The sequence below is a fragment of the Grus americana genome, chromosome 28 (assembly GCF_028858705.1).
Source record: "Grus americana isolate bGruAme1 chromosome 28, bGruAme1.mat, whole genome shotgun sequence".
Taxonomy (NCBI): domain Eukaryota; kingdom Metazoa; phylum Chordata; class Aves; order Gruiformes; family Gruidae; genus Grus; species Grus americana.
The window spans coordinates 6231216-6257421 of record NC_072879.1 but is presented as its reverse complement, the minus strand read 5'-3'; the positions used below and the strand labels follow the sequence as shown (position 1 = coordinate 6257421).

At 65.2% G+C, this 26206-nt stretch overlaps 1 protein-coding gene across 8 annotated transcripts in view; it reads left to right on the top strand.

Annotated features, from left to right (window-relative positions):
• Positions 1–26206, top strand: part of NFIC (nuclear factor I C) — a 46112-nt gene that overhangs the window by 1218 nt on the left and 18688 nt on the right. For 3 of the 8 annotated variants that reach the window (XM_054805165.1, XM_054805159.1, XM_054805161.1), the window contains exon 2: positions 19305–19836. In XM_054805165.1, coding sequence (XP_054661140.1) covers positions 19305–19836 — 532 coding nt within the window. Of the gene's footprint in view, positions 1–1335; positions 2051–19304; positions 19837–26206 lie in introns of those variants that run through there. The other 5 variants (XM_054805160.1, XM_054805164.1, XM_054805158.1 and 2 more) reach the window with 5 other exon arrangements.

Here is a 26206-nt window from a genome sequence, read left to right as displayed (position 1 = left end):
CGCCGTGCTGGGCTTTTCCTGCTTCGCCTCCTGCCAGGCCATGGGGGGAAGCGAAGCGCCGCGGTTCCTGCCCCCCCCCCCCCCGCCCCGAGGGCAGCGGAGGGTGGTTTGTGGGGGGGGAAGCGGGTCTGGCCGGCGAAGTTTGCGCGGAGCCGGAGCGGTGGCACCGCAGAGCCGCTGCATCCCGCGGGAACGGGGATGCCTCCGGGGTCGTTTTTAATGCAGGGGAAAAGGGGGGTGGTGGTGGTGTGTGTAAACCCTAAACCCCCGGGTGGAGATCGTCCTCCGGGGGGCCGGCAAAAGTTCAGAGTGAAAGTTGTGCGGAGAGAGCGTCTGGCAGGGTACATTCCCCGGCAAAGCGGTGGAAAGGAAAAAAAAAAAGAAAAAAAAGGCTTTTTTTTTTTTTCTTTGGGGAGAGCGAGGCAGGGCTGGAGCCCCGGCCCCGCACCGGGAGCGGCTCCGAGCGGCCGCCTGGCCCCGCCGGGCAGCGGTCCCTGCCTGCATGTCAGGTCACTGCAGGGAGCAATTAAAAAAAAAAAAAAAAACCAACAAAACCCCAACATATATGCGTGTCTGAAGGGAGGTGAGAGCGGGGCTAAATAAATCGCCAGCCTGGGGAGGCTGCCGCCCGCCATCCTGCAGGGCTGAGACTCACTTTCACAATTAGGAGCCGGGGATTCCCTTTGTTTTTCTGTACGTGGCTCTCGCCCTCGCTCGCTCTCTAATTAGGTTTTATTAAAGCCTGCAGAATTGGTTGGTGGCGGTGGTGTTTCTGTAGTGAGAACTTGCGGTTTGGAGTTTGCCGGGCGCAGGGCTCCGCTTTTCTTTCTCTTTGTGCGCTCGGGGCGCGGGGGGGGGACGGACAACGGGACGCGGGGCTGCCTGTGGCGCTTCCCCCCCCCCCCCCCGCGGTCCCGGGGAAGAGCGCCGAGATGCTGCCGGTCGTTAAATATGGGGGGGGGAAGGAAGGGGGGGAAAACCGAGCGTCTCTCCGCGGGATGAGCGGGGATGCAGCGGGAGGGAGCGCGGGGCTGGCGGAGCGGGTGCGGGGGCATCCCCCTGTCCGTACGGGGGGGAGGGCATATCCCCTCCCCACGCCGGGGTAGCGTCTGCCGGGGCCGCTGCCCAGAAGTTGCACATGAATCTGCAGGCTTTTTTTTTTTTTTTTTCCTCTTCCCTCGCCGTATTGGTTCCGTTTATTTAAAAAAAAAAAAGAAAAAAAGAAAAAAAACCCCAACCAAAACAACAAAAAATGGGCGAGCTCTCCCGGCGCTGCCCGCGCTGCCCGGCCCGGGCAGAGCCACCGGGGCACGGGGGGACTCGCCGTCCCGCGGGGGGGGGGGGTGGGGGGGGTGTCGGCCCGTCCCTCCCCCGCTCGCCCCTGCCCCGCAGCGCCTCGGCCCTGCGAGCCAAAGGGGGTTCCTACATCTTTAAATGGGATGTAATATTTTGGGATGGGCTTTTTTCATAACGTCACTTCATTCCTCGCTCCTTTTTTTTTTTCTTTTTTTTTTTTTTCATTTTCTCATTCTTTCTTTCCTCCCTCTCTCCGCTGCCCGTGTGTCGGATGGAGCCGCTTCCCCTCTAACTTCCCCGCTGCCCGCCGCCCCTGCCTGCAGGCTGGGTGCGGATCCCCCCGACACCCCCCCCCCCCCCCGCCCCGGGCGAAGATGAGCATTTTGCCTCTTTAAAACGCTCGCCGCCCCCCCCCCCAACCCCCTAAACAAACAACAACAACAAAAAAGCGCTTTATTTTCCAGGAGGGAAATTCTGCTTTTTATTTTTCATTTTTTTAGGGGGAGGGTAGAAGTTGGACCCTTTTTATTTTGTCCTCGGCCCCCCCTCCCGCGGGGCCGCCCCCCCCTGCCCGGTCGCCCCCCCCCCCCGGGCCCCGCAGAGCCGCTCCGGAGGAGAGAGAGAGAAAAAACGCCCGGACTGCTCCAGCCTCCGAAATGACTCAGTAACTTTTACGCCTCGAGTCTCAGCCCTGCAATTAGCCACTTTCCCAGCACGGCTCGGGATGTATTCGTCTCCTCTCTGCCTGACCCAGGTAACCGGCCCCCCCTCCCCGCGTCCCCCAAATTCCCCCCCCCCCTTCACTGCAACAGCCTTTTACAGTTGCAATGAAAAATTTAAAAAAAAAAAGGGGGGGGGAGAAAAAGCAACCACCACCACCACCTCCCCCCCCATTCGATAAAAATAATTATAACAGGGAAAGGGCGGGTTGGGGCTGGTGCGGAGCTGCTCGGAGAAGCCGCGTTTCCCTCTTGCTTCCCCCCCCGCCTTTTTTAGGGTTTTTTGGGGTGTTTCTGGTGCTTTTGGGGGTTTTTCTGCCTCCGCTTTCACTTGGGGCGTGGGGCGGGAGGAAGGTTACGTTGTGGTTTGGGTTTTATTTTTTTTTTTCGTTGAGCCTGGAGGTGGGTGGTGCGGGGAAGCCACTGGCTTTGGGGCTGCGGGGGGATGCGGTGGGGTGCAGGGGGTTCCCACTTGGGTTTGGGGAGGCTGGAGGGGAGATTTGGCACTGCGGGTTCGGCCTTGGCCATGCCGCCTCTTGCGTAGCGTGAAACTTTTTCCTTCCCCCCTCACCAGCCCGGCTGCACATGGTGGGGTGCAAGGAGCTGGGGGGGGGACACGATAGGCTTTTTCTTCAGAATCCTCCAAGTTTGGGACAATTTGCAACCGGCTGTGCCATGCCGTGCTGGCAAGCGAGAGGGTGGTGGGGGTCGTGCATGGCAGGATGTGGGGGGCACCCCGTCAGTCTCCGGGGTGAGGGGCGATACCGGCCCCCGTCTGTGCGTAGGGGTGTCGAGGGGCAGCCCTGAGCCATGTGTGTGGGGACACTGGTGTCACTCCAGGCCACGCCGACGTGGCCCGGTGGCGCGTGGCATGGTAGCTGTGCCAGGGCCCACGGTGCGGGCAAGGGGGGCGTCCCCGAAGTCTCTCCTCCACAGCTGGTACGGCCGCAGGAGGGAGACTTCGGGGCTCCCCCCCCTTGCCCGCACCACAACCGCTGCGGCTCTGCCTTTGCTCTGTCCTTATTGATTGCTGATATTTATTTAATTATTGAGCAGGCAGCTCTCCCCCCCCCCGCGCCGGCTCGTAACCTCTTCCCTGCTGGCAGCCACTGCCCGCTCCAAATCCAGCCTCACGCCGCACCCCGCGAGGGCTCTCTTCTGGTGGGGGAGGGTGCTGCTGCCGGACCCCAGCGCCCATGCCAGAGATTCTCCTGCCAGACCTCATCCCTCGGGCCGGAGCTGCGGGCAGGATCTAGCCCCAGAGGCTTGGACCCCTGTGGGGGTTCAGGGGGGTCCCTTCGGCAGCACCACGGCACCTGCATTGTGCTGGAGGGCAGCGCGGGGGTCCGGCCTCGTCTCTGGCTGTCTCTGGGTGTAGCGCAGCGTGTGAGGCTGGTGACGGCACAGGCATGGGCACCGACCTGGGCACAGGCATGAGCACGGGTGGGCAGTGCTGGGGCTGCTCAAATGACCCTGGGGATGGTGCTCCCTGCTGTGTGGTTGACTTGGCAAGGCCTCAATCTGTCTTTTTTTCTTTTCTATTCCATTCCCTTATTCTTTTTTCATCTCTATATTCTTATTCCCCTTTTCTCTTTCCCCCTTTCTCCTTTTCTCTCTTTCCCCTTTCTCCTTTTCTCTCTTTCCCCTTTCTCCTTTTCTCTCTTTCCCCTTTCTCCTTTTCTCTCTTTCCCCTTTCTCCTTTTCTCTTTTGCCCCTTTCCCCCTCCCCACTATCCCCATCTCCAGTGGGTGCCGGGTTGGCAGAGCCTGTCGTTGCCAGCTAACAGTGCCGGTCTGATGTGGGAAGCCGTGCGGTCGCTGGCTGGCCAGGCCAGGGCTGGCAGGAGCCGTTCTGCTCACAAACCCGTGCTGTTCCCAGTGCTTCGCCCAGCCGACGGCGGGGAGCTGGTTTTTCCTCCACGGATCCCAGCCTCCACCCCGCTGCCTTCGTGTGGGGAAGGCTCCGGTTTCCCCCCCCCCCCGCCCCCAACCATTGCCCTGGCGTAGCCTCAGCTCCAATCCAGCCTGACTCGGATGGGATCAGACGTTGTCTGCACCTACCGGATCCGGCCCCCCCCCCCCCGCTCCTCCCGCCGCCAGCCGAGCCGTTCCCATGCCACCCGCGCGGCGGGGAGGCTCGCCCGGGCTCAGGAGCCGCGGATGGTGATGTGGATACATTGGAACGTGCGCGGGAGCCGCCCTGCCTCTGCCTTCGCGCATCTCCCCGCTGCTACCGCCACCGCCGGCCCCTCGAGCCCGGCATGGCTGCTCGGACCCCGGCTACTGCTCGGGCAGCCACCCTGCCAGGCCAGAGCTGGTCCAAGCAGGGGCTTGGCAGCCCAGTGGCACCAAAATAGCCCTGGCAAAGGCACCATCCGTGACACGCTCCTGGCTGGGGCCTCAGCCGAGTCTCCCGTCAGGCAAGGAGGGTGACTTTGTGCCCTTCTCAGCTCTCTGTCCCTGCCAGGACACTTCCTCCTGCTTCCCCGGCTCACCTCTGTCCCCCCACCAGGGACAGGCCGGGCAGTCGAGAGGGACCTGCCTGGATTAGCAGGGAGGCAGCACCAGCACCGCTGCCACACGCGAGACCTCACCCTGCCCACGGTGAAGCAGGGGAGGCCCCGGCTGCTAGGACTCCAAAATAACCCCAGCGCTAAGCACCCGCTGCGGCCCCGCACGCGTGTCCCTTGGGAGCCGCTGCCGAGGAGCCGGCGGTGTTTCCGGAGCTGTAACAGTTATCCCTGGCTCTTGGATCCGCAGCAGGGTTGGGGGTGGGATTTGGGATGCTCCCGGGAGAAAACGTGCAAATTTTATGACCGATGATGTTCCTGCAAACCTCTGGCTCATCTCTGGCACCTGGCAGTCGCCCCAGCACTCCCTGAGCCCCCCACCCTGGTACCGTAGGCTGGGAGCGAGGTGAGATGGGAGACGGCTTCAAAGGCAGCCGGAGTGGCGGGAGCCAGGCGTCCCGCTGGGGTCCAGCCAGAGACTCTTCCGAGCCCCACTGGTCTGCTGGGGCCCAGGAGAGGGAGAGGGTCTCCGGCTGGACGCCTGGCTCCACCGCTTTGCTCAGAAGCATCCTTGGAGATTGGTTTTGGTGCAGAGGCGACGCGTCCATGCTGCCCAGCCAGGCACGAACCCCTGCACGCGCCGTAGCCAGCAGCACCCCGTCCCGGGGGTGTTGGGGAGCAGCCCAGCCAAGCCGTACCTGCGGACGCCATCAGCACCCGGCGAGACGGGCATGCCACGGTGCCGGGGGGACGGAGCTGGGCTGGAAGAGGTGTTGCGGCCGCGTGGCCCAGTCGCAGCTGAGGGGGGTCTTGCCTCCCCCCCAGCTCCCACTGGTCGGTTCTGCGTATCACCCGGCTGCCATCACTGGCGCAGGCACGTGGCCTTAGCAGGGAGCTGCCTGCCAGGCACAACGCACCAGGGCATCCTTTGGCAAACCTCCTTCCCCAAAGTGCCGCAGCTTTTTAGTGAGAGAGGGGAGCGCTGGTGCTCACCCTCTCCACCAGTAGCTCCGTCGAACTGGTTTCCAACTGGGAGCTCACATTGGCTGCCAAAGGATGGGAGCAGCAAGACGGGCACGGGGGGGGGGGGAGAGAGAGGGAACGTTGCAACACACTTTCAATTCTCCCATCTGCTGAGTATTGTTTGGGAAAAACAATGAGGCCGTTCTTTAAATGCAACCTTCGGGAGATCCTCGCTTTCCCCGTGAGGCGCCCACCGTGCTGCGCCTGCCTGCCCCAGCTAGCCCTGCCCTGCCGTTCACGCCAGCAGCACTGCCGAGGACCCCGCTGCTTCTGCCCAATCTGATCTTAAATCCTCTCCCAGGAAAAATAGATCCTGTTTTAAATGTGTTTTATGAAGCTGGATTGGAAGGCTGGGATGGGCGCACGGGTTGGTGAGCAGGATAAGGCCTGCTGCACGAGAGATGCCGTCGGGGCCGGGTGGCTGATGCTCGCGCTGCGCCACTCTCCACCGCATCACCTTGAACTTGGCTGGGGCCTCACACAATAAATCAGCCTCCCTCCTCCAGCGCGCTGAGGCGCCCGCCAATAATTCACCTTCCCAGGCAGCTCTGCCCTGCCTGTGCTTCCCTCCCTCCCTGCCTGCGTTTCCCTCCGTACTGGGGCAGGGAGTGAACCCAACGCGTACCCAGCGCTGCAAGCGTGCACGCGCTTTTGCAGCTTGCTGAACAAAGCCCAGTCACCTGGGCCCAGCTCACTGCTTGACTGTCTTGAAGTGAGCAGGGAATAGCTTTCTCTGATGCTTTTTTATTCCCCCAAGCCCGGGAGGGCTGGGGACGGGTGCTGGGAGCCGTAGCCTTAGCCTGCTTTGACCCGGCGGTTTTTCCCCCTCTTGCAGGGGTGGCTGCAGCACGGCCGGCGCAGCGGGGCGTGGATGGGGCAGTGCTGGCATGGCGGGGCTTGGCGGGCAGAAGAGCCATGCCGAGGGCCAGCCAAGCTGGCGGCGCTCCCCTTGGCAAGGCGCAGCGAAGCGCGTGAAAGGTGGCTCCCGCGGGAGCCCCAGGAAGCCCCAGTGCCGAGAACTCGGGAGTCCCGGGGAAAAACTGATGTGGCGGCGGTTAGAGATTCATCCCAGCCCAGGGCTGTGCGTGATGGGGAGGGCCTGGAGGTGGGTTTGACACCCAGAGAGAAAGGGAGGGACGGGATGGTGTCCCCTGCCTTCAGGGGTGATGGAGGCAGAGCCCTGCGAGGGGTCTCCAGTGCTGGCCAGGGTGGCCCCAGGGACAGGGGGGCTTGCCCTGCCCACTCGCCAGCTTTCCTTGCTCAGTTCTGCCTGTGCCAGCCTTCCCTGCGCCTGGCCCCCAAACACTTCCCCACAGCCTGAGGGGTGCCCATTGTCCCCCCCCGTCACCCCCGGTGTGGCTGCACCTGTGCTAGGGACAAGCCAAGCCCTGGGTGGCAGGGATGGGGACAGTGGCAGCGATGGGGCGCATCCCTGGGGGGCCTTGCTGGAGGGGAAGAAAGAGGGCTGGGGTGGGCGGGGGGGGGGAAGCAAAATATCTCCCTGCAAGGCTGGCTCGCTGCCTGCCGCCCCCGGCCATGCTGTGGCTCTTCCTGCGCGAGAATGGTGGTGCCAGCACTGAGGACCGCCAAAGGGGCTGAGCGCTCGCAGGAGGGGGCTGGGGGGGCTCCTGTCCCCCCGTACCCCCCCCCCAGTCCCTCCATCTGAGCCGGGGGGGTGCAGGCAGGGCCTCGCGTTGGCAGGGGTATGATCTGCTCCTCAGCGACCTGCGGGGTGGGGATTTCTCCCCCAGCACAGCGTTCCCAGGCCAGGCAGTGCTGCCTACGGGTGCCACAGCCCCTCTTGGAGCCACAGCAGTGGCCGGGAGGGCGATGCCCGCAGCAGGCAGGGCCGCAAAGGCGATGAGGAGCTGCCAGGGTATCGATGGGTGCTCAGCCCTGCCAGGTCGGGCCGGCACTGTGTGGCATCACTGGTGACGTCCCCATGGCACAGCTGGGGGCAACTGGCGGGGCTAAGCCCGAGAGGGGCATAGCCTCGCAGGGGAGCAGAGGTGCCCAGTGCCAAACCTTCGTGGGTTTGGGGTACCAAAGCACCTCTGGAGGCTTTGGATGCACCAAATCAGCACAGGCAAGAGCCTGAGTTCGGCCTCCCTCTCTGCCCTGGCCAGCTAGTCACCCTCAGACAGTGTCACCCTCGGGGAGGGGACACAGACCCCTGGGATGTGCCAGCTGCAGGGTGGGTATGCACAGGGTCCCCGTGGGCATCCCGGGGCCTGGCTCGCACCCGGGCGGGCGGCTGGGCTTGCCATCCATCACGTCGGCCCTGGGCAGGCATCCCCCGTGGCCGCACCGCACTGTGCCAGCTTGGCCAGGACCCAACGCCCTGCGCCGGCCGCCAAGGCTCGGCGCTTCCCAAGTCCTGGAGAGGAGCTGGGAAAGGATCCCGCATCCCAGGTGTGGCAGTACTCACGCACCAGGGGACCCGCGGGCCAGCCCCTGCCAAGGATTGATTCCTCGGTTAACTCACCACTGCTTTAAAAGCACATTAATCCTCCCTTCCCCGGCCAGCAGCCAGCCCTAATCAGCATTTTGGGCAAAATCCCCAGGTCTGGGCTTTGGCCTGCCGGCCGTGGGCATCGCCCTCCCAGCCACCGCTGCTGCTCCAAGAGGGGCTGTGGCACCCTTAGGCAGCGCTGCCTGGCCTGGGAATGCCGGGATCCAGCCCTCCTGCTGACCCCTCTTCCCTGGGAGTTTGTTCGAGTCCATGGCCAGGTGGAGTGTTTTTCAAAAACTGCGTTTTTTGTCTTGTTTTTTAACAAGGTTTTTGCTCTCCTTGCAAAGGGCCCCTGCATTCCCTTCGCGGGGAAACGGTATTTGACCGGCTGTTGTCCAAAAAAAACCCCCAACATGTTTCTGATCACGAAGAACCAAGAAATATTTTTGCTTTCAAAGGAAAAAAAAAAAAAAAACAACCCAGAGAGAGAAATGTTGATTTTCCACCCAGACGTTTCCCCTTTCCCCAAACCAGCCCCGAAACGAGAGGCGCCGCCGCTCCCTCCTTGCCCAAGGACGCCATCCTGGGGGCACAGTCACACCGGGGACATGGTGGGTGCCACCCAGGACTCATCTGGGCACCAGCGGCGAGGGTGATGGCAGTGACAAAGCATGCACCCCGCTCTCTGCTCAGCCCCCCCCCCCCCGCTTTGCCGGCTGCCCCCACCTTGTACCAGGCACGGTGGGCTGCTGGGGAGGATGGAGAGCACCGGTGACCTGCCGGCGCTGCCCGGGGAGCCACGCATCACACTGTTTGCTGCAAAGCTCCCCGCTGCCTGCCTGCCAGCCCGCCTTGCCCCGGTACAATGGGCGACAGAGCTGCTTCGTCCCACAATTGCTTGGCAGGAGCTGCGATGGCCGGATCCTGTACCCCCATCCCGCCGTCCCTTGGCTCCTGCCCCACGATTCGGGAAAGCGAGACGGCGCGGGCTGTAATGTGACCCCTGCGGTGCTGCGCCGCAAAATCTCCTTTAGTAACCTGTGCGCCAGGACAGGCGAGCGGCGCGGCGTGAATACCAATGAAGCGGCGCTGGCGAAAAGTGCAGAGTAAAGGGTTTTTGATGGAAATGGCATTGCATGAGAAAGAGAGCGAGCACGAGCGTGCGCTCGGAGCCTGCGCCTGCCCGCCAGCCAACGCCGCGCACATGGGCGCGCCGGGGCGCACGCATGGGTGCGCACGTGCGGCCTGGGAGGTCGGGGGGTGCGACGGTGCAGCGGGGCGCTGGGGCTGTGCCGCCCCGGTGAGCGTGAGGGCGGTGGGACGGGGGCGAGAGAGCGGAGGGGGCTGCGAAGCACCGTTTGAGGGGGCGCGCGGCTGGGGTGGGGGGCTGCCGCGGGCAGCACGTCCGCGGGGGCTGAGGCCCTTCCCGCGGAACAGCACGGCTCTAGCCGCCGTCTGGCTGCAGGGAACCGCTCCTCTCCCCCGGCGAAGCGCGCTGCTGATCAAAGGCGCAGGCGGGGAGGGAGCGGGCCTGTACAAGCAGCGCCCCTGGCCGCGCGCCACCCCACCTTCCCGCTCCGCTCCCCAGGGAGTTTGTTAAACAAATTTCTCTAATTGCACAAGCCGAGGAGTTTGTTGGAGAAAAAAGCCGGGGAAATTCCCCTCCTCTGGGCCACCCCTTCCCCACTTCCCCCAGGGCAGCCAGCAGAGCGAGCAGGTCCCTCCCTGCACCACCACCACCACCACCACCACCCCCCCGCCCCGGCAATAGCAGGAGGCTGTGACCCCCAACGCCTGCGGGGTGCAGCTGCAGAGCGTCCTCAGGTCACCCCTGCCCACGCGGGGACATCCCCCTGCTCAACCTCCTCAGAGCTGGGTCACCCACGTCCCCTCTCATCCAGCTCCCCGGGGTCAGACCCCGTCACCTATCGCTGTGACACCCAGCACGGCCGGCTGCCCTTGCCGGCTGTCGTTCTTCATGGCTTGGCTGAGCTCCCCCTGGAAACGGCCTTTGCGAGCTGCCCATGGGCAGCCCCTGACACCAAATCCCGTGGGATTAGCAAGCGTACGGGATAAAAGCCTCAGTTTGGCGGCGGCTCTTTACCGGGTGGGGGCTGTGGCGGCAGCCCTGCCAAGAAGGGAGGATGCGCGGCTGGGCGCCTGCCCCGGCTCCCGCTGAGGTCATGGCTATAGATAGCCCAGGAGGGCGCAGGGCCGAGGGCAGGATCCGTGCACACCCTCAGCGGCTCCACGGGGAGCCCTGTGGGCACCCGCTCTTGTGGGGGGGGAGGTGCTGCCGGGACGGGGGGGTTGGCTGGGCCAGCCACCGGCCATCGCCAAGTGACAAACTGGTGCCGCGGGGCGTGAGCCTGCCCCTTCAGGGATGCGCTGCTGCCGTCATGCCCGGTCCCACTCAGCGATGCCCGGTGCCGCTGTCCCCTCTCCATCCTCAGCGGTGAGCGGGGTCCCACGGCCTGGGGCTCTTGTGGCAGTGACCAGGGGCGCCTTCTCGCTGTTGTTTCCCGCCAGGTTTCCTTCCTCAGCTGCTCGCAAGCGAAAGCAGGGCTGGGGCATCCCCGTTGCACCCATGTGCGCAAAGCTGCTGGGTCGGGGAACGCAGGGCCAGGGTTCGCCCCCTCCAGCCTCCTGGTCCTGGGGCAGCTCAGCTCCCCCCCAAAGGCGGGCGTGTGCCTGGGGTGCCCTGGCCAGCCCCACGGGGCCCTGGAGCGCTGGGGTGGCTGAGGAAGGCGTTGTTGATGAGGGCACTAAAAATAGAGTGGGACTGGGATCTTAATGGGACTTTGTGGGAAACCTGGAAACATTTTCTCATCCCCGTAAATGAGTCCAGATGCATTAGCGATGACTGCATCGCATCCTGAGGTACCGCCGGAGGGAACCGGGACACGCTCACCAGCCTCCTCGCCTTGTGGTGGTGAATTGGTTGGAGAGGGGAGTCGCTGGCAGCAGCGCTGGGGCCGAGCTGCAGCCTCGCCGTGTCCCATGCAGGGATGGGGACAGGAGCCAGCTGGCCAGAGCTTGCCCGGCATCACCGTGGTGAGGACCCTGCCTGCTCGGCTGGTCCCTGTCCCCGGGGTTTCTGTGCCCAGCACCCATCGGTGTGCACATGGACACACGTGCGGGGAGCGTGTGAGCATGTGAGCGTGCGGAGGCTGGTAACGGTGCCACGGGCCCCAAACCTTGGGTTTTTCCAAAGCCCCCCAGAGCCTGAGGCAGGCAGTGGGGGTGACACAGGAGGTCCCCCAGTCCCGGGGCCAGTGGTGCTGATATCACTGCACCCCGCCGGCACCCCGGTGCACCCCGTCGTAGCGTCAAGCTGGCAAGATCTGGCCTGATGGGGGGGTTTCCTTCTGCTTTGCCATGCAGCCGGTGGCTGGGGTATTGGCTCCCGGAGCGTCCAGTCCCGTTCAGGGACCTTGGACTCCCCCAGAGGATGGCTTGGGGCCAGCCTGGGCAAGTAGCCCAGGGTGGGTGGCTGGTGGATTCCATGTCACGAGGCAGGTTGGCACAGCCATCTCCACGGTATGGCAGTGTCACTTAGCGGTTACAGCGGCAACCCGAGAGGCAAGGACAGTCCCGCCCCGTGCCTCAGTTTACCTCCAGGTCGGGAATGGCACCCGGTGCAGTGGAGGGGTCCTTCCCCCCTGCACCAGTCCTGGGCGCTGACTCGTTGTGTGGGGGACGAGGGGACCAGCCACAGCCACCAGCCTCCGCGCTGGGCACTGTTGAAGCCCAACGTCCCAAACAGAGTCCCTTTGTCCGGGCCAGCCCCCGCTCCTGCCACTTGGGAGGCATCCAAAACCCTCCCGAAATAGGGCCCAGCTGGGCTCAGCCTTTGACTCTCCCCAGGAAGGCTCTACTGAGCGGCCGAAAGTGGATGAACTCCACCCCACCACCACCACCCCTGTTAAAGCAGTTCTGTCCTTCATCGCTCGGGGTGCAGGATCTGGCCACGCTTGGGGCAGTGCTTGAGCCTTTGGGGACAATGCCCTCGTCTCCCTTTGCTCTCCAGGAGATCCTGTCGCTGCCCTGTGCCTCAGTTTCCACATTCCTAGGTGGAGGGTCCAGGCAGAGTACCCCCAACCCCCAGGGAACCAGTACAATGCCAGAGCAGAGGCTGAACCACTGCTGCGTCCGTGGTGTGGCAAAGGTGATGGTGCTGGGTGGGGGGGGCTGTGAACTCTTCACCGCCACGGCCCCGGGGGCAGCCGATCCTCCCACAAGGTCGCCGGCTCCTCGGCGAAAGGCTGGGGCTATTTTTAACCGGTGACTTGCTCCAACCCGCCCGGGATTGGATTTGCAGCAGGGTGAGCACCGCCAGCCCATTGCAGTGCTCCCCATCACAGGGTGCAGAGGCACCCCTAGTGTCATCCCCCCACCTTGGTGGGCACCCCCGGGAGGGAGTTGGGGACCCCTCTCTGCACCCCCGCACCTTTAACGGTGCGTGACGGGAGGATGGAATTAATCCCCCTCGGAAAGGCCAGGACGGAACAGGCAGGGCTAAAAATATGTTGGGAGGGAAATAAAACCTCCTGCGTCAGGGGCTAAAGCCAGGCTCAGAGCGCTGGGCTCAGCCTGGGGAGGCTGGGGGTGCTCAGCCTGGGGAGGCTGGGGGTACCCAGCCTGGTCCTGGCTTCCTTGGTGCTGGGGGGGTACGCTGAGCCACGGTGCCTGCTGCCCGCCCTCCCTGGGGCAAATGCAATGCTAATGGCCCCGGGGTGTCTGTCCTGCCTCAGTTTCCCTCTGCGCTGCACTGTCCCTGTGTCACATGCCAGCAGCTCCCCGGCCGGGACCCCGGGGTCCGGGGTGGGTAAAGCACTGGGTCTCAGGCACCACTCCAGCCCTGCCACCCCCATAGCCGCAGTCCCCGCTGTGCTCTGGCAGCGGGGCTGGGGGGAGCGGGCCACCCCCGGGGCCCCACACTGACACAAGGCCGGGCGGAGGAGCTGGCAGTGCCGGGACCTGTTGGCAAAGCTTTTTTTTTTTTTTTCTTCCAGTTCCATAAAACATTTCCCTTCTTTGGAGCCCCAGGGGGGGTTCGGCTGGGAAGCCACGTGGCCCCGGCACTGCTGGCCACGGAATGCTTCCTGGGGTGGGGGGATGTCTCCTTGGCCGTGGGCCTGGTCCCCTCCGCGTTCCCCTGGCGCTGCTCACAGGGCTCTTCCCAGACCCCAGCAGCTGCCGTCGCATCCTGCCTCTCCTGCGGGCTGGCCTGGCAGGTACCGTGCCTCAGTTTTCCCATCTTTGGAAAGGCAGCGCTTCACCTTGGGGGCAGGTGGGGTCACCCCGGGGAAGTGGCTGAGCCGTCGGCTCCCACACCCCAAGGGGGATGGGCAGAGACGGCACCTGGGGAAACTGAGGCACCCGGGGGATCCGAGTGCATCTGTAGGAAGGCAGCGAGTGGCCCCGGGCGCTCCCACCACCAGGTCTCCCTCCCCAGTGCCCTCATGGCTCTGCGGCTTTGGCTGTGCCGCTGCTGGGTACTATCCCCGGGGCGTCCCTACCCCTTCCCCACACCCTGGGCACGCCGCTCCCCGCTTTGGGGTGTATTTAACAAAGCCGGGGACCACCAATGCCCATTGTTGCTGGAGGTGAGAGTGCATGCGGGCAGACCAGAAGCGAGGTGATGGGCACAGGATTGGGGCACGCGCCATACTGCCAGAGAAGCCCCCCTCCCACCTTCACGCCACCGGGGCCACCCCTGGCCGCTGTCTGCCGGCGCTGCTGCCTCCCCAGGGAGGTCTGTGCCGGCTGGTGCGGGCCCAGGCAGCGCTGGCACCTCAGCCTGGGGCTGCAAAGAGAGCTGCTTTTCTTCGTGCTGTTTTCCAAAGCAACTGGCAGGTTCGCTGCCTGCCGCGGCCTCGCGTGACCCGCGGCAGCGGCCTCGGCGCGCTCCCCGTGCCCCCGCTTGCAGCCGCACCACCTGTGAGGGCGAGCGCCGGCATTGCCTATTGTCCCGGCACGTAGGCGCAGGCAGGTGGGCACCGGCCCGGTACGGGGTGCTCGCAGCGCCCTCGGGGCGGCTCTGCAATGGCTCAAAGGACCCAGCGGGGTGGTTTTGGGCAGCTCTGAGCGCGTGGAGCCCAAGGCAACTCGGCCAAGGGTCTGGGACCACCATGATCCCAGGCGCGTGGTGGGCAGCGGGTGCTGTAATAGCCCATCTGCTGCCTCCCAGTCTGATCCTGAGCGGGGCTGAGCATCGAGGCAGTAATTGAAGTGCGGGAGCCCCTTTCGGGCCTTGCAACCATCCTGGCTGACCCTCCCAATGGTGGTTGCACGCAGAGCACGTTGTGGATATGGTCCGGCCCGTACACAGCCTTGAGCCACGCGCCGATGTTGGCTGGAGGATGCTGTCGGCTCTGGGAGGGGGGGAGAAAAACACCCCAGGGTCTGGGGAGAGGAGCTGCAGGGAGCTTGAACCGTATCCTGCCTTCACCTCCGCCTGCTCCGTTGGTGCCAGCCGGGCTGCCCCGGGCACTGGGGCTCCGTGTCCCAACGTGGGCTGCCAGAGGGGTTTTGCAAGCACGGGGTTGGGTTGTCCCCACCCTGCTGCTGCCGGGAGCCGGGGGGGGGGAGCACGGCCACAACGGCCCGTTCTGCCCCACAGGCTGCTCCGCCGCAGGGTTGGATGTGCACGGGCAAGGCCAGCACAGCTCGTACCATCCCCGGCTGCTTTCCTGGGAGCTTCAGCTGCTCCTTCCCCCTGCCCCATGCCCGGCATGCCAAGGTTTCACCCCCCCAGCATGGCGGTGCCGCTCTCCAGGGTTGGGGAAGCCTCATTAGGACTTGCCGAGCAGGCCGGGAAGCCTGGCCGTGCCATGCCAATGAGCAGGAAAAATTATGAATAAGCTCTTGTTAATAAATACTTTATGATGAATCCAAATAGATTTCCTCCTCTGGAGCAATTATTGTAAAATGGGCTCTAATACGGTGCAGCACCGGCCCCAGGAAGGGCTGGGTGCTTTTCAGGGCCTAAGTGCCTCCTTCCATCTCCTCTAATGAGCACTTCCCAATCATTTGCATCTGTCTCGGCAACAGGTCTCATTACCAGGTTAACTTATTACCAAGAGCTGCTTCAGCGAACAGTTAAGAAGCAGCTACCGGAGGCTTTGCTGGAGCCACGCGAGAGCGTTTCGTCCGTGCCGAGGGCACCCGCGGGCTCCGGCAAGGGGAAACTGAGGCTGGCGCAAGGAGCAAGTCCCTGCCGTGCCCCTTTTGGGTACTGGGATTTTGGGATTTTCAGGATTACCAGAATATCTCTGGCTGCATCTCCCCCCGCCACTGTGCCAAGGTTTCCCATGGGGCCACGGCGCCCGGCACCGAACTTGCCAGCCCCTGCCCGGGCTCGCACGGCTGCGGGGAGCGGGACCTGGCAGGAGCAGCGGCCGTGGGAGCCGGCAGCAGTTTGGAGGTGTGTGGCTGGCTGCTGGGGAGGCTGAGCATCCTTTCATAAAATAAACCCTGTGTGGTCCCCGCGGGGCCAGGATGCAGCGAGGTCACCCCGCATCGCTCCCGGCCCACGGTGGGGGCCATGCCATGTGTAGAGCAAAACCCGCTGCCGAGGTGACTGACCCTTCCCGTCCCCCTCCTCCTCTCCCACCCACCCACCTCCCCTGGGAAAACTGCTAGGGAATTTCCTGAGGAAACGTTTTTCCATTGGAAAATTCAGGCTGTTTCACCCAACCTGACCTGTTTGGACAAGGTGCTCCAGTGGAGGATGCTCGGAGGCCTAGCCAGCTCGTGCCACAGTGCCCAGCCATGGTGCCCACGCCTGGCACTGTGTCCCTGTGTGGCACAGAGCATCCCCCGCTGTCCCCAGGGTGGAAGGCACCCACCATGGCTGAGCAGCCGGGGTGCGGAGCCCCAGCACCGGCCAAGCCAGTGAGGATGGGCAGGAGCACGGGGAGACGCAGCGCCTCAGCTGTGCCCTCCGCTCAGCTCCCTGGCATTGCTAAAACCCGGGCTGCCAGAGGAGTTGATCCTGGCATGGCATGCCCAGCTCTGCGCAGAGCATCACTCCTTCCCCTCCCTGCTCCATAGCAGGATTGACGCCAGGACAGAGCCAGGCTTGACCCGTGCCTCAGTTTCCCCTCATGGAAAGTTAGCGCTCCACTAGTCCCTGGAAGGGGGCATGAGGGGGGCCCTGTGTCGGGGCTGGCAGCACCCCGACACAAGCATGCTCCTCCCCGGGTCGCAGGGCTTTACAAGCCCAGGCTGGATGGGGCCCAAGCACAGGCTCTGCTGCCAGATTCCCATCCGGAAATGCCCCGGGAGCAGCCTCGTCTGGGGTATTGCAGCACGTCTCTGCTTCCCAGCCCCACAAAGGAAAAACAGCAGGAGAAACACTTAACCAGCCCTTTGCCGGTTTCCATGCTGCTGCCTGGGCGGGGGGGGACTGGCGGGGATCGGGGACGGGGACAGACGGAAAGTGCATCCCCTGCCTTTGCTTTCCAAAGCGGAGCTGGGCGTGAAGCTGGCCGGTGTCAGCTGGGGCGGTGTGCCCGGCCGAGGGGATCACTGGCTGCACGGTGCCAGCGGTGTGGCGGGGATGCAGGGCACGGGGATAGTCCCCAAGTCCTCTAGCTCGTCCCCTTGGCACCCAGCTGCAGCCGTCCCACCCGACCAGCTGTCCTGGTGCCCCCCGGCCGCCCTCGCCTGGCCCCACTAAAGCAGCTTAACTCCACGTGGCATCTCGGACCGGGATAAGCCCGGCAGGAGGGAAAGTTGGCGAGGGACTGATCGGCTTTTGGTGCAGCTCCCGTCCCGCTGTAATCCGGGGGGGGGGGGGGGGCGGGGGGAGGTGGCCACGATGGCTTCAGGGGCACCGAGGGCTGTAGGGGCTTCTGCACGCAGCCGGTTTTGGGGCATTTGCAGACATGGGTCCAAGTGAGATCTGAACGTCCTCGGCACCGTGGCGAGTGGGGGCAAAGCCGGCATCTACTCAGAGCCCCGCAGAAACTGGGGCTTGCGCTTGTCGCCCTGTGGCAGGGCACTGAGCATCCCCTGGCCCTCGCAGTGAGGGTGAGCAGCACCCAAGGGTGCTCCCTCCCCCAACAGGGATAACCTGGTTCTTGCCTGACATCCCTGCAGCGGTGCCCAGGGTGGCACTGCCCAATGACAGGGCAGGGACGGGGACAATGCTGCGGTGCACCCCCACCAGCCCTGCAGCCAGCTCTGCCACCGGCACCTGGGGAGGGTGGCGGGGCTGGGGGATGGCAGCAATTTGTAGGGCTCGTCTGAATAACTGGCCACCAAGGAAGATCAGCCGCCCACCGCCCCAGCCAAGTATTGTTTTTGGAACTCGCTGCTGCTTTTTTCGGCTCCTGTCTTACTTTTCTTTGACCTTCTTCCCTGATTTAAGACACATGCCCAGCCCTTGCCCAGCTGCACTGAATTAGCGGCTGCTGCTGGGGAGGGAACCAGACCCTGCGGCCGTGTGGGGCTGCAGCCGCCCCCAGCAGCAGCCAGTGGGGATGAGTCCCCCAGGCAGGGATGGGTCCCCACGTGTGGGATGGGTTCCCCAGCAAGGGTGGGTCACCTGTCCCTTGTGGGGTATGGGGGGACACCCGTGGGGTCATGGCTCTGGTGAAGCTGGGTCTGGAGCAGGAGCTGTCAGCTCCTGGGTATGGCGGGGTCTGTGCCGGGGTGATGGGTCTGTGCTGGCAAATAACAGGGTCTGTGCTTGGGGAGACTTTTGGGGGTTTGGTGGGGCTGTGCTGGTGGTTGGTGCTGGTGGTTATTGGCATCTGTGCTGGGTTCAGGGGACGGTGGGGGGTCTGTGCTGTTATGTTCGTGCCAGGTCACCATGGGGTCTGTGCGGGGGACACTGGTCCAGGGGACACCAGAGGGCCTGCGCTGGGGGACCTGCGCTGGCTGTTAGCAGGGTCTGTGCCGGGGGAATGGGTTTGGGGTGTCGTAGTGGCTGTGCAGGGGCTGGTTTGGGGTTAATGGGGTCTGTGCTGGACTTGGGGCTGAGTGGGAGTGGGGTCCGCGTGGGACCGGACCCTGCTGGGACCCTGCTTCAGGGGACCCTGTTCCCTCCAAGCAGGGTCATTTTGGGACAGGGCTGATTCAGCCGGGGAATGGCATTGCTGCCCTGGGAGGAGTGGGGCCGTCACCCCATCCCACTGCCAGGGCTCCATCCTCCCCCGGCTCCTGCCCCCACGGCCTCCCCCTAGGTCCCTCCTGGGAGCAGCGCCTGCCCTTGGTACCCTCCCTGCTGAGTAACCCAGACCCGGGCACAGCCCTGCAAATGGGGGCTGCAGCATGGCTGCCCCCAGCACCCCCACCCGCCTGGCCCTGGCAGCCTCTGGCAGGACTCAAGCACCGAGCTGGGCTCCTTCCTCCTCCTCCTCCTCACCTGTTGTGAGGGACCCCAAGCACCAAATCCTGCCCTCGGGGACCAGCTTGCTGCCACCCTGGCCACTCATGGGGATGCTCGACCCTCTCCGAGCCGTGCTGATCCCCACCGGGAGGGCTCCTGACACCTCTCCGTCCCCCAGGGGGATTGTGCCCCCCCCCCCCCCGCCAGGAAGCACTGATTTTCCAAACTGGGGGGGGGGGAAGGGATGCCGGAAGGAGGGGAGGGGGAGGGGGATGCATTTTACTTGTTTTCTTTTGGGGCTGGACTCATCCAGCAGCACTCGCCAAATGGAAAAAGGCAGTCAGAGCACGCCTTGTGCACCGGGCCGGGTGCCAGCCGCCAGGCTGGCCGCAACTGGGGCAAACTGGGGGAGTTTCCTGCTGGTCAGGAGGGAGCAGAGAGGTCCAAGGCAGCCGCAGCCTGTGCGGGAGCACCCAGGATGCTGGGGGTGTGGGACACCTGTCCCATGGGTGCTGCGGTCTGGTGGTGCCTGGCACTGGCACGGCGGCTCTGGTGGGCGCGATGTCAGGCGGGATTCCTGCTGGGAGCAGATCCTGGCACGCGCGGGCAGGAAGGGGACAGGGTCCGGGTGCTGCTGAGGCGGCATGCCTTGTGCAAGTGCCGGCTCCTCCGCGGCGCTGTCAGCTCCAGTATGCCGCAGCCGCTCCCAGCAGGTTATTGGCCTGGGAGCGTTGCAGCCGGTGGGATTTATGGGGAGCTGCCGGGACTGGAGGGGGGGATCCCGCTGTGTGGGCAGGGGTTCCCCGTCCCCGTCGGGCACGCATCTCTGCCACAGCTCTTCCTCCTGGATGCAACCTGGTGGGGATGTCTGCGGCAGGTCCCCTTGGGCTCCCCAGCCATCCCAGGGTGGGTTTGGAGGGGGGGCTCAGCTGGGAGTGACCGCCTGTCCCTCTGCTCCCGCAGGATGAGTTCCACCCCTTCATCGAGGCACTGCTTCCCCACGTCCGGGCCTTCGCCTACACCTGGTTCAACCTGCAGGCCCGCAAGCGCAAGTACTTCAAGAAGCACGAGAAGAGGATGACAAAGGACGAGGAGAGGGCGGTGAAAGATGAGTTACTGAGCGAGAAGCCGGAGGTGAAGCAGAAATGGGCCTCGCGCCTCCTGGCCAAGCTGCGCAAGGACATCCGGCCCGAGTGCCGTGAGGACTTCGTGCTCTCCATCACAGGCAAGAAGCCCTCGTGCTGCGTTCTCTCCAACCCTGACCAGAAGGGGAAGATGCGCCGCATCGACTGCCTGCGGCAGGCGGACAAGGTGTGGCGGCTGGACCTGGTCATGGTCATCCTCTTCAAAGGGATCCCCCTGGAGAGCACCGATGGCGAGCGCCTGGTCAAGTCGGGCCAGTGCACTAACCCCATCCTCTGCGTCCAGCCCCACCACATCAGCGTCTCTGTCAAGGAGCTCGATCTCTACCTGGCTTACTTCGTCCGTGAGAGAGGTGGGTGCTCGTCCGCTTGTGGGGCGGATCCAGGATGCATCCTCAGCAGAGCCAGCTCCCTTGAGGGGGGGTTGTTCCACCTTCCCCCCCCATCCCAATGTCCATCCCATCCCTGGCTCTGGCTCAGGGATGCTGCTCGGGGACATGTTTCCCATTGCAGACCTTGCAAAGAGGAGCCCAGTGCCCCCCTCCCTCCAAACTGCTGCTCGAGAGAGTTCCCCCCACCCTGGCCATGCGGCCCCTCTCCCCCCAGCCGGGACAGGTCCTGGCTGCCCTGGGAGGTGCATGCCAGGGAGGGGAGCAGGCAAGTGGTCCCTGCGGATGCTCCTGGCTCTGGGCATCCCCGGAGAGGAGTCTTGGGGGTTTTAACCTCGCGTCCCACGCCAGGGGTGGCTGCCCATGCCGGCGGCGCAGTGAGGAGCGAGTGGGTGGCGTGGGCAGGGGAAGGGACAGCCTGTTCCTGGCGCATCCCCTGAGGGCTGGAGCTGGTCCAGCAGTGCCAGTTTGCCGTGGGCTGCAGTCCTGGCCCTTCGCTCAGCAGGTGACCGAGGTGGGGACAGGAGTTGCCGAGGCCAGCTGGGGAGGGGGTAGCAATAATGCCAGCGGGGGCAAACCCCAGCAGCTCCTGCTGCGCACCAGGGGGATGCTGCTCCCCTGCCCTTCACCTGCCCGGGGTCCCACAGACCCACTGGGAGAACCGGGCTGGTTTGACTACAGCAAGGAGGGAGGGTCAGACCCGCTCTTGAAGCCATGATGATTGAAAAAGGGGAAACTGAGGCACAGTGGGCAGGGCAGACGGCAGTTTCCAGAGGATTAGGTCCCTAAGTCATCGTCCTCGCCACCGACTCGCGTGTCGGGAAGGGGAAGCTCCTAGTAGCTTCGGTCAGATCTTACTTTATCCAGGCAGGTTTGCCGTCCCTGGCTGGTGACATGCTGGCACAGACACCCTCCCAGCAGCTGGGGTCCCCCACGGACCCTGACATCCCCTGGCACCCCCAGGCGGGTGAGGAGCCCAGGGAGACGCTGTGTGATCCCCATGGGTGAGGGCAGGGCTCGGTTTCATAGGGATGATGCAGAGCCAGGGGTGTCTGTGACATGCAGCCCCGAGGGGCGGTTGAGGGGCTCGTGGCTCCCCCACGGCCAGGCCAGTCTGCCCAGGTGCGCAGGGACCAGGACATCAGTACGGTCCTGGCAGCAACCCCCTGCCCACACCCGCAGCACTGGGGAATGCCCCCCAGCCATGTCCCCCGGCCCCGAGAGCCCGTCCCCATCAACACCACAGCGAGGGGAGCGTGGAGCTCCTGGCTCCTCGCCCTGCGCTGGCTGGGGCCCAGGGACACGGAGTGACACCGTGGAGGGCACTGCAGTGCCAGCGATCCCAAGAAAGGGGGTGCCAGCACCATGCATCATGGTGGGCATGGGCAGCCGGAGACTGCTCTGCCCCTGCCTGGCCAGCGGTGGGATACGCTGGGTGTCACTGGGGAAACTGAGGCACAACAGGCATGCGAGACCCCCCCACACACACTCCCCAGGGAGCCACGAGTCCCAGGCAGGGTGCTGGGAGGGGACCACCAAGCCTCCACCGGTGAATAGCTGGGGTCCAGATCCTGCCCCAGAGCCCAGGTGGGACCCCGGGCAGGTGGGAGGCACAGGTGATTGGGGGGGGGCGGCGGGTGTGCACGTATGCAGTCACACACGCACGTGCAGCCAGGACCTGCCTGCCCAGCCGCGTCTCCCAGCATGTGTTCGTGCATGGTGCCAGCGCTGTACGCCCGTGCCCACGCACATGGCTCACCTGCTCAGCGGCAGGATGGGGCCCAACGGTGCCTGGCGCCACCATTTCCCAGCAGTGCACTGGGAATGGTGGATACTGTGCTGGGGACGGGGCGGGGGGGGCCCAGGCACTGACTGGGGTGGGGGTGCCCTGTGTAGGATGGGGCAGCAGGTGCTGGGCAGGGTAGGGGGATGTTGTGTAGTGGGCTGAGACACGGCCATGCTGGGCTGAACTAGGATGGGGTGCTGGGCTTAACTGGGGTGCTGCGTGCCGTGCTGGGGGCACCCCATACTGGCTGGGATGGGCGTGTTGCATACTGGGCTGGACTGGGGGCACACTGCACTGGCATGGCTGGAGGTACTGTGTCACACTGGGCTGGGGGTACCCTGGACTGGGCTGGACTGGGAGCACCCCCACGCTGGACTAGGAGCCCTGTGGTGGCATGCTGATGGCAGGGAACAGGACACCCCCCCCCCCCCCCCCGAGCAGTCGCAATGGGGTCCCCTATACTGCTTGGCCTGCCGCATTGGGGTGCCCGTGCTGGCAGGTTCCCCAGCCGGGGGGGTGTTCCAGGGGAGGTGGCTGTCCCTCTGCCACCCCCCTCCCAGCTGCGACCTTGACCCCGGCGTCTGGGTCCCCAGCAGCCGCAGTCACCTGACTGTCTAATTGGGAACACAGCGGCTGTAAATACTCTCTGATAAGGCCTGGCAGCCTCTCACTTTCCCTGTTAAGGTCGCCCTGTGCCCCAGTTAAGGGGGATCGGGATGGGCCAGTGGCACCAGCAGTGCCGGGGGTGGGACCCCCCGGGGTGCTGCGGGGTGCTGGGTGCTGCGGTGGGGCGGGCGCTGGGCATTGCCCCAGCCCCGGTCAGCAGGAGGAGGCGTTTTCTGTGGGGCTGTGGCTAGCAAGGGGTTATCCAGCCTGCTGCATCGGTGGGGAAACTGAGGCAAGGAGGGACGCTGGGGCAGCCGCTGACCCAGTGGGACCCTGCACTGTACGGCCAGGTCAGGTGACGGCACTGCTTGGGGTGCGCCGGGTGTCCCCCACGGCCCCACGCGTGTGCTGGCCTCCTCCCTGCCCAGCACGCTGCCTGCTCGCTCCTGCCTACTCGCTCCTGCCTACTCGCTCCTGCCTACTCATTCCTGCCTACTCACTCCTGCCTGCTTGCTCGCTCCTGCTCGCTCCTGCACGCTTTTCCCCTTTTGCACCTCTCACCCTGCAGCCAGGCCCCCTGCCAGCACCCCCAGCCCCTTTGGGGGTGAGCAGGAAGAGGCTGCGGCAGGGATCTCGCCTGTATAGGGCCCCCCTGGCCGGGCAGCTCCGGCTCCCTGCAGCCCCCCATTATCAGGCCAGAGCACGTGGGCTCTCGGCTCCCCCGCCTACGTCCAGCTCGTTTTGCTGGTGTCAGCAGAATTTTCCCAGCCGCTGCTCTGGCAACGCCGGGGAGGGGAGGCGGTGGAGGAGCCCCCAGGCCCTGCTCTCCCTGCTCAGGGTCGGGGGCAGCCTGGGGGGTGCTGAGCCCCTGGACCCTCCTCAGACCGATGCCAAGGGCCAGCTTGGCTCTTTCACACACACACACCCCCCCCCCCGCTCTGCCTGGAAGACCCGCCCGGCTTTCTGTGTCCCCCCCCAGCGCACATGGGGAAACTGAGGCATGAGCAATGCCAGGCTGGCGGGGAGGCCCCATCCCAGCCCCACTGGCCCTGGAGGGGCCACCGTAGGGTGCAGGGGAATGCCGGACTTCTGGGTCCACACCCTAGCACTCAGCACCACAGCACCAGCCCCCGGTGCACCCTGCCTTGCACCTGCAGCCCCCGGTACCCCTGCGGGCAGGGCGGGCTGCTGGCTCGGTGCAGGATGGGTGCAGAATGGGTGCAGTGCTGGGAGCAGGACTGGGTGCTGGATGTGAGCAGGGCTGGGTGCAGGGCTGGGCTGTGCACACCGCAGTGGGGGAGGGGATGGCGCTGCAGCCCAGAGCTGGGTGTGCAGCGGGGGGGGGGGGGGGTGGTGGGGGGAGAAGCTGGGGGGGGGAGCTCGGAGGTCGCTGGTGAAAGTCAAAAGCATTGCAGTAAAATGGTAATCAATCTCCCCAGTCGATGGTGCCAGGACCTTCGAAGCATTACAGAGAGATTCCTCCCAGCAGCTCCCGATGGTAGCAGCCAGACTGGGGGGGCCGGTGTCCCCCTCCCTACGCCACACCTCCGTGGGCCCCCCTCCCTGTGCCATCGCCCTTGTGCCTCCACCCGTGCATCCCCATCCCTGTGCCCCCATCCCTGCAGCCTGCATCCCTGGACCCCCATCCCGGTACCCCCTATACCTGCACCCCCATGGCAGCACCCCCGTCCTTGGAAGCTCATCCCCACGGCCCTGTCCCTGGACTGCTCTTCTGGTAGCCCCCCCCATCCCTGGACCCCCATCCCTGAGCCCCCATCTCTGGACCCCCCTCCTTGTGCCCCCATCCCTGTGTCTCCATCCCAGTACCCTCCATTCCTGGACCCCGTCTCCATCCTGACCGAGCTCCAGGAGCTGGGGGGAGGCAGGATGGGGACAGTGCTGGCCCCTCGCACCCTTTGGGGTGCTCCGGGGCCGGCAGGGACCCCGCAGCTGATCTGCTCAGCAGAGTGTTGGGGGGCAAGGTTCAGCCCTGCAGGGAGCTTCCCCTGGCAGCGCCTGGCGGCTGAGCCCAGCTGTGCCCCCCCCCCAGGGCCGGGTGGGAGCAGATGGGCGCCCAGGGCAAGCAGGCGGCAGACCCCAGGGTGGCACCCTGCTCCCAGCATCCCCGGCACGCTGCTGTGTACGACCGGCCATGCTGCTGGCGGGGGAGAGCGCCCGGAGAGAGAGAGGCAGGGACCTCCGCACCGTGCCAGCATCTGCGTCTTCCCGCTGCCTGGCAGCCCCTTATCTCCCCTCACCAGCCTGGCCGCTGGCTGCAGCGCAAGGCAGATGGCACCAATCTGCCGGGGAGCCCGTGCCAGGGCTCTCGTCCTGAGCGCGCCTGCCGGCCATGCCAGGCTGGCCGTGCCAAACGTCTGTGCGGTCCCTCCAGATGGAGGAGCAGGCATTTCCCCAGGCAGCGCTGCTCCTCCAGCCCCCGCGCAAATATTTATCGGCAGGGTCGAGAGGAGATTGATGGGTTACACAATATTTGGGCTCTGCCATTGGCAGAGCTGGGCACCTGCGGGCAGGCCGACCGGAGAACCCCCCCAGCACCCAGATAAACATGTGCAAACCCTCCTCTTGCTCCAAGATATCTCTCCGCTGCCAGCCAAACAGCCAGGGAGGCCAGGGCTGAGGGGAGTGAGATAGGCAGAGCCCAGTGGGTCCAGGAGGAGAGACACCCCCCCCCAGGGAAAGGGCACAAGGCTATGAGACATTGGAGAGGCGGCAGGGGCTGGGTTCCTGCCCCGAGAGCTGCATGCCGCAGAGGCGGGGGTGGAAGGGGGCTCACCGGGGTGCGGGGAGCCCAGCCATCCCCATCCCCTGCGGCGTCACCACCCAGGGCACCCGCCGTCCCTGTGCCCAGCCCCGCCGCGAGCCCCGTGGCGGCAACAGCCGGGATGGTTTTGGCATGCTGGAGCTCTCTGGATCGATGTGCCGGCGACCTTGGGGAGGTCAGGGCTTCCCCGGCTCTCCCGCAGTGCGCCGAGCCGGCGGCATGCTGGAGCCAGCCGGCTTCCCTTCCCCGCAGTGCCCAGCTGGCAGGGGGCAGCCCCAGCTCCACGTCACCAGTGAAGTGAGTTGCACCATGCTCAGCACCAGGATGAGCGGCGCTTGCCTGGGACGTGGCACGGGGTGCCACGTCCTGTTGTGCCGGGGTAGGGGGGCAAGGGGCTGGAGCAGTTCCCCGCGCCATTCAGCACCCGATGAATAAAAGATGAGCAAGCTCCGTCTCGCGAGCACCTGCTGTCCCCCGCCTTCGCCACCCACCGTCCCCCCGTGCTGGCAAGCGCTGTGCCCTCCCCAGGGCCACAGTTGCCATCCTGGCCAGGCGCCCGGCTCCGTGCCGAGCTGACAAGGGACAGCTGGGGTGGCAGATGCCCACGGCGCTCTCTCCCGCTGGCAGCCGTGGGCATGGAGGGGTGGGAATCGACACCGCCAAGCCCCCCAGCCTACTGCTGCGCCCCCGAGCCGGGCTGGCACCGACAGCTGGGGCCTACGGTCTCCTGCCGTGCCAGCCTCCGTGCTGGGGTATCGTCCAGCCCCAGGGAGGGCTTGAACCTGCCCCCCCCAAGCCCTGTGTGGCCTCAGACCTTGGACCTGGGGCAGGAGATTCCCACAATGCGCTGGTAGCGATGCCTGCGGTCAGTGTGGGGGTGAGATGGGTTGGTGTGGGTCAGAGGGAGCCATGGGGGGGCCCGTGGGACTCTGTAGGGGGGCTGGCTGTGCCACAGCCAGGGGCTGGGCTGTGCCGTGCCATGGGGCTGTGCCGTGCCGTGGGGCTGGGGTTGGTGGGGCAGCGAGATGCTGACAGCCCCCAGCAGCTGCCCAGGGCCAGGCACCTAGGCAGGGCAGGCAGGGCAGGCAGGGCAGGCAGGGGCAGTGGGTCCAACAGGGCAGCGGGTCTGTTCAGGGCAGACAGGGACCCAGGCCTGGGAC